The 12,093-nt window shown below is 42.6% G+C and overlaps 1 protein-coding gene across 1 annotated transcript in view; it reads left to right on the top strand.

Moving 5' to 3' along the window:
• Positions 1–992: 992 nt before the first annotated feature.
• The window catches only part of und (methionyl aminopeptidase und), a 158,564-nt gene continuing 147,463 nt past the window's right edge, over positions 993–12,093 (top strand). Inside the window, exon 1 of the mRNA XM_080275741.1 lies at positions 993–1,170. Coding sequence (XP_080131867.1) covers positions 1,017–1,170 — 154 coding nt within the window. The 5' untranslated portion in view covers positions 993–1,016. The remainder of the gene's footprint in view (positions 1,171–12,093) is intronic.

Below are 12,093 nucleotides of genomic sequence, written 5' to 3'. Positions count from 1 at the left end.
CACCACTGACTACATCAGTATTTGCTGAAGAAGATAATTATATGTGGCAAGACCCATCTTTTGTTGTATAAGTACTCTGTATACCTTTACAGCAATAAATATTGTCAATCAGAAGGGCCTGTGGATATTGAATGTTATTTTTTTAATGCAAGGGAGAAGGAACCAAAGGCCAGGAGCCCGCAAACCGTTCCTTCCAAGAAAAAAAAACAAAAACAATTATGCTTATGTATCGTGAACCAAGGTCAAAAACCTTCAGCAGTGTTCGTGTTTTTGCAGATGCAGGCTGAAGTTGCCAAAGGTGCTGATCCCTTAGCACCTAATTTAGAATAACTCTGGGATATGTGTGAAACCTGAGTTTTAATTCGCCTTAGTAGGCAGCTTGATAGACTACTCTAGTGCTACATGTGCCAAATTAAGAGGTACAGGCTGAGCATGCCTTGTTCGTCTCTATCTATTGTTTCGTGGTCCAGTTCAAACTGTTAACATAGGTTTGTCCACCCAGATACGTCTATTTTGTGAATGTATTTCTGTCTGCCACCGCGATCCTCAGAAAACATATTTATTAAAGTGGTAACTAGGGTGGTATATGGCTAATCGATGATTAGGCAATTACAGCTGGCCAAATCGGAAACTACACCTACGTTTTCATTGGTGTCGCCCACAGAAAACGGAGCCTTTCACGGTAAGTTTGCATCTGGAACACTTTATATATAATAAGAAGGTGTTGCAGTCGTATACATGTATAAGAACACACTCGCTTGACTGATAATCTGCTATCGACATGTGTAGAGAAGAGTCCAAATGATACTAAAATCATGACCACTCTTCACAAGGTTGTGAGAGTGTAGTCAAGCTTGTATGAGATTTAAACAAAATGTAAACTCACGTGTAAAACTCTATAAAATAGCAATTACTGCATTCAGTGTGTCCAGCAACACGGTCCTTGGCAACTCAGCCCAAGCCGAACGCCTTTGTACCCGAACCTTCCCACTCTCAAGTCAAACGAGGAGGTCAAGATGGCGGCGGCCGTGGTGAACAACGTTGGGGTTAAGGCGGATGACAAACACCGCAATGAGGAGGAGGAGGGGCTAGAGGTTGATAATTTGGTGGACGGCGCATCACCGGAGGAGGCTAAGAAAAAAAAGAAGAAGAAGAAAAAGAAGAAGGCTGGTAAGAATACGATATTTGGGTGTGTATGCATGTGATTGAAAGTGCTTTTACGTCGGGTGTTATTGTTCTCAGGTTTCATATCTTTAATCATTGTATATCCTGGAACCCCCAAATACCACTTTATTTGGGTATACAAGCATTCCATCATACTGATTTATACTGTCCTGTTATATGATTATCCTTATTGGCATCCCAATATGGTGAGGGTGTCAAGAATAATTTGTAGCCGAGCTGAGTACCGACACAAAAATAGAGGTGGTGGTGGGGCTCAACGTACACCTCCTTCAGCAAATATAGTTACATTGTCAGTAGTTACTGAGTGCAGACAATGTTAAGACACTTCTGTGGCATTTTCTTTGCAAATTATTTTGCATGAAAACCTAACCTAAGCTAATCTTCAAGAGTGAAATTAAAAATAAGTTGCTACGAAATGCCATAGAAGAAAAGTGACTTAGAATTGTATAAAATACCGAAAAAATGGATCTACATCTGGTAATTGTGTTTTTGGTTGAAATGATAATAGAACCCAAAGTGTGTACAGCATACAGCACAACAAAAGGAAAAGGTGAATCCTGCCACCCACACTCTTCAGTTAATAATTATGTAGTGAGAAACTATCTATGTAATGCCAGACATGTTATTCCTGTACCGATAAGGGGTGGCCACAAACAAATTGCTTCCATGTCATCCTGCCTCCACCATTTCTCTGCCCTCTCCCCAGCTTACACCCACTTGTCTCATTTGCCTCTCCACTCCATCCCTTCATCTCATCTTTGGTAGTATTGTAACCAATACGATTCGCTGAACCGATATATCACTGACATTTGCATTTTTTCTTATACCGAACCAATACTGGTGTCTGCTGCCAATATCAGGATATCGGATAAGGACAGAAGAAACATTAAATTGACTTTTTTTTTTTTTAAGATTTTGTTCATTGTTTTGTCTGATTCTGTGTGAAAGAATGTTGTTACCTTGACATTGTTTTCCAGCTTCATAAAGTCGTACTGAATACCATTAAAGGTTCATTATAATAGTGAGTAGTTAGAAGAGAAAAGAACTGAAGGCTGAAAGCATTGGGTTGAAAGTGAGGTATTCCACATACTGAAGGTGTGTGTGGTGGCTGTGTGGGTTAATGTACATAAGTAGTGTACACACACTGTCGATATAAGCACAGACTGCCCTCATCCATTAGTTATTCTTTATTTAGTCAGTATTGACATTCACTCTTTTATCTGTGGTCTACATAAAATGATTTACTGCATCTAATAAGAATGGAGGCAGTAGATGGGGCCAATAAGTGTAGAGTAACTCTTGAGTCGAGGAGATGAATGACTTTTGAGAACATCATCAAAGCTCAGTTCTACAGAGAATTCATTCATTCATTCTTCTAATCCTGTGTTACCCCTTGAGGAGCATAGGAGCCTGGGACTAGGCAAGTTGGTCCTGACATTTCAGGAGTGACCGGCCTCACTCATCGCTGAGTGGCATTACGCGAGTAATAAACCACAACCACCCCTTGGAAATAAACCTTCCCAGGCTTAGTCCAATTGCAGTGCCTTAATTATCCACTGAACCACCAGGCGCCATAATTTGATTATATGGTTACCACCCAGCCGAGTAAATGGCTTCTTGGTGTACAGGAACAGTTTGGCTTTTCACTCAGTGTAGAGTCACCCGTAGACAAAAGGAAGAGGAAAGAATGATGGAAGGAATGACAGAAGAGGAAAAAAGGAATGAAGAGAGGAAAGAGAAGTCACCCGAGAGCAGCCCTACAGCGAGTGAGTCAGTGGTGAGTGCCCCCACCCACCATTTGCAGAGAAACAATCCTTTAATTGTTAGAGAAATGTTGCATATAGATCTTGTCTTCATTACTGAGCTATACGTACAAGGTTTGCTATTTGGTAGTCATATATGTGTGTCTGTTTATATATATACCTGTATATAAATATATATATATATATATATATATGAGTTTGGGAGAGTGTGTAAGAAACGGAATCTAAAGGTGAATGTAGGGAAGAATAAAGTGATGGTCTTTGAGAGGGGTGAAGTCAGTGAATGTACAGCGAGGTTGGATGGCGAGGAATTGGAAAATGTGAGTACATTTAAGTACTTGGGTAGTGTGCTGAGTAAGGATGGAGGTTTGAAGGGTGAAGTGCTTGAAAGGGTACAGCAGGGAAGAAAGGTTGCTGGTTCTTTGAAAGCAGTGATAAGAAACAGGGAAGTGAGCATGGAAGTGAAAAAGTTACTACATGACAGTATTGTGATACCAAGTCTAACGTATGGAAGTGAAGCTTGGACGTTGTTGGAAGGACACAAGTCAAGAGTGAGAGCAGTGGAAATGAGGTATTTACGAGGAGCCTGTGGAGTCACATGGAGAGACAGGCTGACAATGAGGATATAAAGGAGCGTTGTGGTGTTGATGTGGATGTGATAGGAAGCATTATGAGGAACACACTGAGGTGGTTTGGCCATGTGGAGAGGATGGAGGGTGAAAGACTGACGAAGAGTGTGTATGTGAGTGAGGTGGAGGGGGGAAGAGGGAGGGGGAGGCCGAGGATGAGATGGAGAGATGGGGTGGAGAGGTATATGAGAGAGGGGGGTGTGAGTTGGGAGCAGGGTAGTGAAATGGCGGGGGACAGGGCGACTTGGAGGCGATTTGTTTGTGGCCACCCCAAACGGGATTGAGGCGTCTGTCAGTAGATAGATATATATATATATATATATATATATATATATATATATATATATATATATACACACATATATATATACACACACACACACACACACAGAGTAATCCCTCTACGATCCGACGTAATAGAGCCAAAGGCATGTTCGGAAAGTGGACCACTGGCTCATGGACTGGTACTTAAGGACCCTAACCCAACCTAACTTTGAAAGCCACCTAAAAAACTCCCTACTAAACATGCATAGCACCTATTTAAACCTATTAAAGACCCTGTTCACACCAATAATGGACATAAAGCATGAAATAAATGAAAAGGAACCAAAGAACAAGGAATTAGAAGTGACTGTACCTCAGCCAGGGTACTTACAGCACGTTTGTGGCTGCCTTAAGGCTTTGGCAGTGGTGAAAATGCTCTTGAAGCTCGTACAGTAATCCAGTGTTGTGCTGCACTTAATTCTTTGCACTATGAGTTATAATTGTTTAACACTGCACATTGTTCTTAAGTGCACGACGCCAGTTTCAACCACGAGTTTCAACCGCCAATTTGCACTCCACAGTTAGTCCTTTTCACTCTAAATTCTAATTTCTTAACACTGCACAACACTGTAAATTCCTGTGTGGTCTAGTGGCGAGGTATTGCAGTTTATTCACGGTTTATTCACAAAAAACGAGCACATGTGGCTTCCATTGCGATAAGCATCTATTTGCGATCGAAGTTAGGCAGAAGCTATTGGACAGTGTTGGTGACGGGGAAACAGAGTTGTCAGATCCCAATGGCCACATTACCAAACTCCTCAATTTTCATTATCAAATTCGTAAAGCTAACATTTATTCTTCACTAGTTATATATACAAGTGGAAATACATGTAATCACTTTACTTATAATTAACAGCATGTTGATTATTTTTACGCTGTGTAGGCCAGCAGATTAATCAGAGAGAGCAGACAATCCACCATCTCCATCCTGTGTAGGCTAGCAGATTAATCAGAGAGAGCAGACAATCCACCATCTCCATCCTGTGTATCCTCATACATGTGAAAAATCCATTTGGTATTGCATTATTCCGATTCATTACCAAAGTAATATTTCATTACCTAATTGGCCCACATTTGGTCATGAAAAATACCAAATGGCAACCCTGGCAGAGGAGGGGGGAAGGGGGAGGAAGGAAGGGGTGAATGGGCCATGGTGTAAACAGCTGTTCAGCACCGTGTGGCAATTTCAAATTACGGGTGGGAAAAAATTTGGATTTTGGGAGGATTTTTTCTTTTTTTTGGCCATTTTTGGGTTCTGAAGGTCTAGGCCCACAATGTCCGGTAAGTGGGGTGTCCGGAAAGTGGGCATCCGGATAGTACGGGGATAGGGGGGTTTTTCAAGAATACTCCCCCAGTATCCCTGCTTGTCGTAAAAGACGACTAAAAGGGTTGACGGAGGGTTAGTGCCCCTCCCCGGAAAACAACTAACTAAAAAGACAAACAAGAAGCCTCGAACAAGGACTGACCAAACGATGACGGCCCAGGACCGGACAAAGGACATTGTAATGGCAACTTGGAATGTAAGAGGAGCGAATGATGAGGTGAAAGAGAGAGAGATTGTCCAGGTGCTTGAGGGTGCGAAAGTGGATGTGTGTGGAATAACTGAAACAAAATGGAGAGGAGAAAGTGTGAGAAAATGGGACTATGGATGGGGTATATGTGCAAAAGTAGGTGAGAATAAGAGGGCAAAGGAAGGAGTATGTATAGTTGTGAGTAAAAGATGGAAGAAGAGCATAAGACAGTATGGATCACTTGGGTCAAGGATTGTGTGGGTAAGGTTGAAAGTTGGAATACAAATGTGGGCGATTGTGTGTGTGTATGCGCCAACACAAGATCGTGCTAGCAGAGTGAGAGAAGAGTTCTGGAGAAATGTGGAAGTGTGCATGGAAAAGTTTGGAAGGAATGAGAGAGTGTTTTTGATTGGTGATATGAATGGGCGATTGTATGTGTGTATGCCCCTACAGAGGATCGAGTGGCAAGAGTGAAAGATGAGTTTTGGGCGAGAGTAGAAGCATGTTTGGACAAGTTTGAGAGGAGCGAGAGAGTGCTGTTGATAGGAGACATGAATGGTAATGTTGGGAATGTACGAGTGGATGGAGTGGTTGGTCATTGGGGTGTGCCAGCTGAAGTAGATGGGAATGGTAGTGCTTTGGTGGACATCTGTGCTTGTAAGGGGTTGGCAATAGCCAACACCTACTTTCGTCATAAGATGATCCACCGGTATACATGGAGAGTAATGAGGAGGATGGATGGTGAACTTGTTGAACAAAAGGCAATGATAGACTACGTGTGTGTGGATGAACGAATGAGAAGACAAGTATTGGATGCAAGAGTGTGGAGAGGGTGGGGGAATGAAGTCTCGGACCATCACTTAGTGATGGCCAAGGTAGAGCTGCAAAGAAAGTGGTTGAGGAGATGAAGGGGAAGACAGGAGGAAGCAGCTCCTGTGAGAAGAGTGGAGAAATTGCAAGATAGTGAGAAAATGACAAGTATAAGAGCATAGTGGAAGAAAGATTGGGAAGGTATGAGCTAGAGAAGTTAGAAGGGGTGGAAGACGTATGTAAGATATTCACGGAAGAGATAGGCATGGTGTGTGAGGCGGTTTGTGGAGTGAGAAGGAGATGCAAGGGACAGCATGGTGTAATGTTGAGGTGAAACGAGCTGTGGAACAAAAGAAGAAGGCATATAGTGAATGGTTAGCGAGTAGAGGTAGGGGAGAAGATGAGAGAGAGAAGAGAGAGGTATATGTGAGCAGGAGAAGGGAGGTGAAGAGACTGGTGAAGGAGAGTAAGAAGAAAGTGCATGAAGAGTTTGGGAGGAATCTGAGTGTGAAATGGAGGGAGAGTAAGAAATTGTTTTGGAAGGAGGTAAAGAAAGTAAGGTAGTGTGAAAGGGGAAATAGTAGGGGAGTGAAAGATAGGAATAATAGATTGTTGGTGGAGAAGAGAGAGAAATTGAGGAGATGGAAGGAACACTTTTGAGGATTTGTTGAATGTAGAGAGTGAGAGCAGTGCAAGTATAAGTGGTTGGGGAATGGCTGGGAGAAGAAGAGATGAAAGGAGGGAGGAAGAGATCAGTAGGGCTGAAGTAGTGGAAGTGATGAAGAAGATTAAGTTGGGAAAGGCCCCAGGAATTGATGGAGTGTGTGGTGAATGCTGAGGTATGGGGGTGAGATTGTTGTGGAGTGGATATGGAGGTTGTGTAGATTGGCTTGGGAAGAGGGAAGGGTTCCAGAGGACTGGAAATCAGGTATAATTGTTCCTTTATACAAAGGAAAAGGGGAGAGAGAAGTATGTGGTAACCATAGGGGTATTTGCCTTCTTAGTGTGACTGGTAAAATACATGGTAGAATACTCATTGATAGGGTTAGGCATATGACAGAGGAGCTAGTTGGAGAAGAACAAGGGGGATTTAGGATGGGAAAAGGGTGTGTAGATCAGATATTTGTTCTAAGATGTTTAGTGGAGAAGTATCTAGAGAAGGGAAGGAAAGTGTATGCCGCCTTCATGGACTTGGAGAAAGCTTATGACAATAGATAGGCAAGGTATGTGGAAGGTATTAAGAATATGTGGAGTGGAGGGGAAAATGTTGAGTGCTGGGAAGAGTATGTACGAGGGAGCTAGGGCTACGGTGCGGGTGGATGGTGAGCTGAGTGAGTTCTTTGATCTCAGTGTGGGACTAAAACAGGGTTGTGTGATGTCTCCATGGCTGTTTAATATATACATGGATGGGGTTGTAAAGGAGGTGCAAGGTAGGGCAGTGGATGTGGGGGTGGCTCTAATGAATGAGGGTGAGATTTGGAAGATTCCGGTGTTGCTGTTTGCTGATGATACAGTATTGTTGAGTGAAGATGAATGGGAGTTGCAAGGTTTGGTGAATGAATTTGGGACAGTGTGTAGGAGGAGGAATCTGAAAGTTAATGTAAACAAAAGTAAAGTTATGGTGTTTGAGAGGAATGAAGTCATAGAGTGTGCAGTGAGGTTGGATGGTGAGGATATGGAAAATGTGAGTGCATTCAAGTACTTGAGTAGTGTGATGAGTAAGGATGGAACTTTGGGGGATGAAGTGCGTTAAAGGGTACAGCAGGGAAGGAAGGTTGTTGGTTCACTGAAAGCAGTGATGAGAAATAGGGAGGTGAGTATGGAAGTTAAGAAGTCACTGTATGATAGTATTGTGATCCCTACCCTGACGCATGGAAGCGAGGTGTGGACCTTGCAAGAGGGGAACAAGTCAAGAGTTAGAGCAGTGGAAATGAGTTACTTGAGAGGAGCATGTGGAGTGACATGGAGGGACAGGTTGACGAATGAAGAAGTGAAGGAACGTTGTGGGGTGGATGTGGATGTGGTTGAGAAGATTAGGAGAAATACACTGAGGTGGTTTGGACATGTGAAGAGAATGGAGAATGAAAGACTGACTAAGAGAGTGTATGTAGGTGAGGTGGAAGGATGGAGTTGAGAGGTATATGAGGGAGGGGGAGGTGAGTTGGGGGGAGGGTAGTCAAATGATGGGTGACAGAGCGACTTGGAGGCGTTTGTCTGCGGCCACCCTTTGCGGGATTAGGGCGTCGGTCTATAGATAGATAGATAGATAGGTATGAATGGTAAAGTAGGGAATGTGAAGGTGGATGGAATAGTTGGTGAGTGGGGTGTGCCTGCTGAGATAGATGAGAATGGGAGTGCGTTAGTGGACATTTGTGCAGGGAGGGGGTTGGTGATAGCCAATACCCTCTTCAGGCATAAAATGATCCACAGGTATACACGGCGAGTGATGAGAAGGGTGGGTGGTGAACTGAATGAAAAGAAGGCAGTGATTGATTATGTGTATGTGGATGAAAGGATGCAAAGATGTGTAATGGATGCAAAAGCTTACAGAGGTTGGGGGAGTGGACTTTCTGACCACTACTTGGTGGTGGCCAGAATTAGGATCCAAGTAAGATGGAGAAATAGAAGAAGGGAAAGACGAGAGGGAGGAGTAGTTCCAAGGAGAGTGGAAAGGTTACAAGAGGATGAGAAAAAGGCAGTATAAGAGAGAAGTGGAGGAACGATTGGACAAATATGAATTGGAGCAGATGGGGGATGTGGAAGGTGTGTGCAGGATATTTACGAAAGAAATATGTGCAGCATGTGATGTGGTGTGTGGAACGATTGGGCAAACATGAATTGGAGCAGATGGGGGATGTGGAAGGTGTGTGCTGGATATTTACGGAAGAAATATGTGCAGCATGTGATGTGGCGTGTGGAAGAGAAGACGGAGGGGGGTGCAAGGAACAGCATGGTGGACTGAAGAGGTGAGACAGGCTGTGGCACAAAAGAAGAAAGCATATAATGAATGGATGAGAAATAGGGGCGTGGAAGAAGTTGAGAGGCGGAAGAGAGAGTTATATGTAGAAAGAAAGAGAGAGGTGAAAAGATTAGTAAGAGAGAGTAAGAAGAGAGTGGATGAGGAATTTGGAAGGAATTTAGGTGTAAAGTGGAGGGACTATCTCGAGTTTCTGCGCATAATTTAAGCTCTTTCGTCTTTTAATTTCCCGTTTAGGTGCCGCCGCATTACACTGTGCAATGGTAGGAGGACGAGGCTGAGGTGTGTCTGCCATTGTGCGGGCACTTAAAATGGCTTTTGTGTCCACACCTGTGACCCACTGGTCACGCTTGTTATGTTCCAGGGGATCGTTCCCTGGTTCGTGGCCAATCACAGTGCCGTGACGTCACAACCGACGAGCGCGGCAACTTGGTGCTCTGGGTCATGACGCTTTGCACGGGCTTTTTGAAACTTTTTCAATTTTTTCTTTTCCCTTTTTTCATGATAGCGTGCGTTTTGACTGTGATAGACGTGTTTTGGCAACCTTTAAGGTGCTCCTGATAGCATTAAATAGTGATAGCAAGACCCGTTATAGCAGAGGGTTGACTGTATACAGTAAAAGTCCTTTAACCTGTTAACTGCACATGGCGGTTTTATGGAGGTGTCCGTGGTGCGCAGACGTAGGGGTAAAAATGAAATTTCCCAAAGGCCAAATTTTGTCATAGGAATTGAGAGAACACATGCCAAAGTATATAGTAACGAAATATTAGCTCAGAATTTACCTTGGTAAAGCCATGGATGAACATTGAAGTGTCTGATTCCCTATTGGAATGTATGGTTTTTGTTTTCTTTTTCTGTTTCGGTTTTGAAGGCTCAAACATGCTTGCATGGGTCGGCCTTGGTCACCGTGACACTATATTCGAAATTCACCTGCGCAGCCAGGGCTGTATTGAGCAGTCGCACTTGGAACAGCCCAGGCTGTATAGAGCAGTTAACGGATTAATCTGACACCCAATGGTTTGGACTTTTCAACCCAGGGTCATTTTTAGCTTTTTGGGGTATGAAATTGAGATAAAATACAAAAAAAATAGAGATCTATTGAAAAATAGCCGAAAGCGGTGCGCTGAACTATCCAATCCTGCACCCAAAGCTTAGTCAACAACCCGCGCCGACATTCTGAAGGTTCCGAATCCTCCCGACTGTATGTTTACCCAGCTGATTGTGCGTGTTGTACATTCCATGCGTTGTCTACCGAATTTGCTAGTTCTTTTTTCGGTATTTCACTAGAATGGTTCCTACTACACCACCTACTACTGGTAAGAAGAGGAAGCATGTTACAGTTACTATTAGTAAGAAACTAGAAAAAATACAACGGCTGGAGAAGGGTGCACTGGTGAAGGACTTAGTATTTTTGGGGTGTATTTTTTTAACATTATCTGGCACCTGTCTGATAGTCTGGAAAATCTGATAATCCGGACAGTCTGTGGGCTGCTGCAGTCTGGATTAAAGGACTTTTACTATATAGATATATATATATATATATATATATATATATACACACACACATACAGGCATATCCCGGTTTAACAATGCAATTTGTTAAGTAGAAACCCATCGCTAGGGGGGGGTATTGTATCTCGGGGTAGAATTACACGTAAAGTATAGGGATGCGTTTTTGAGCCTTGGGTCCTTCCCCGCCAAGTCCTAAACCCATCCAAATGAGTCCAAAAAAAAAGTTTAAATCTAGTCTAAATAGCTTAACAGCTGTGAAAGAAGCTAACCTAAGCCTAAAACCAGTGCCCGTCTTGCTTTTACCCAGTCAAGGTCACTGAAGAATGCAATCTCCAATTCGTTTTTAAACTCGGTAGAAAGGAAGCAGCAGCATTGTATACAATCCCACCATCAGACGGTCCCGGGACAATTAAACATCTGTTATGCATAATAATAATGTATGAATGACGCAGAATCATCCAAGATGCGAATTGTTGTGACAGAGAATTGATGTTTTGATGGGGAATGTAATCGATGACGCGATCGTGATAGCGTTTTCAGTGGCCCATCTTTATATCATTTTAGTTATTGTTCTGGTTCCTGAGCTCCTTTATTTTCTTCTCATATTTTCCAACATTTATGTAGAAATTCCTTTGTATTTTCAAAGTATTTTTCCATGAATAGCCCAAACATAAATACATGATTTATCTGTGTCACAGTTTTCATCAGTTCATGAAATATTTACTCTCTAAGGCTTTCATAATTATTAGTATTTATTTAAAATTATTATTATATATTCCATGATAGGTTAGATAACAGTTCAATGATCAGACAAAATATCCTTTGTTGAGTCACCTAGTTGTCCACACTGTTTTGTACCTATTCTGATGGATGAGGATCCATACCCCAAATGAAAGTGTTCACTCCACATATGACTAAAACACATTAAGTCTAGAAACAGTTTATAAATCAACCTAAACACAAAATTAAATCTAAAATATTATATAAATCGGTAACAAAAATTGAAACCCATCTCAAAACTTGGATAGGCCTATGGTAGGTGGCGTAGGGTGGTATTTGTACCCCCATCACTGTTCCAGGGTATCACTCCTAGGAGTATTGTGAATCAGGGTTTGCCTATATGCATGTACTGTGTGTGTGTGTGTGTGTGTGTGTGTGTGTGTATATATATATGTATATATACACACTCGACCCTCGATTTGCCAGACTAAAAGGGGGTAGACCAGTCCCGGAACAGCAAAAGTCCGGCCCCACATACCATTCCCCTGACTGTTACCATACTTTGTCTGAATTCTCCAATACTGTCCGGCAATTATTCTGATAATCTAGAGCATTCTGGAATGTAGGCTACTGATACCAACGTAACTAACTTACACAGTACA

This window comes from Coenobita brevimanus, chromosome 62 (genome assembly GCF_032717465.1).
Source record: "Coenobita brevimanus isolate Jiangsu-jjx chromosome 62, ASM3271746v2, whole genome shotgun sequence".
NCBI lineage: Eukaryota > Metazoa > Arthropoda > Malacostraca > Decapoda > Coenobitidae > Coenobita > Coenobita brevimanus.
The sequence above is the reverse complement of the archived record's forward strand: the minus strand, read 5'-3'. Positions and strand labels throughout refer to the sequence as shown.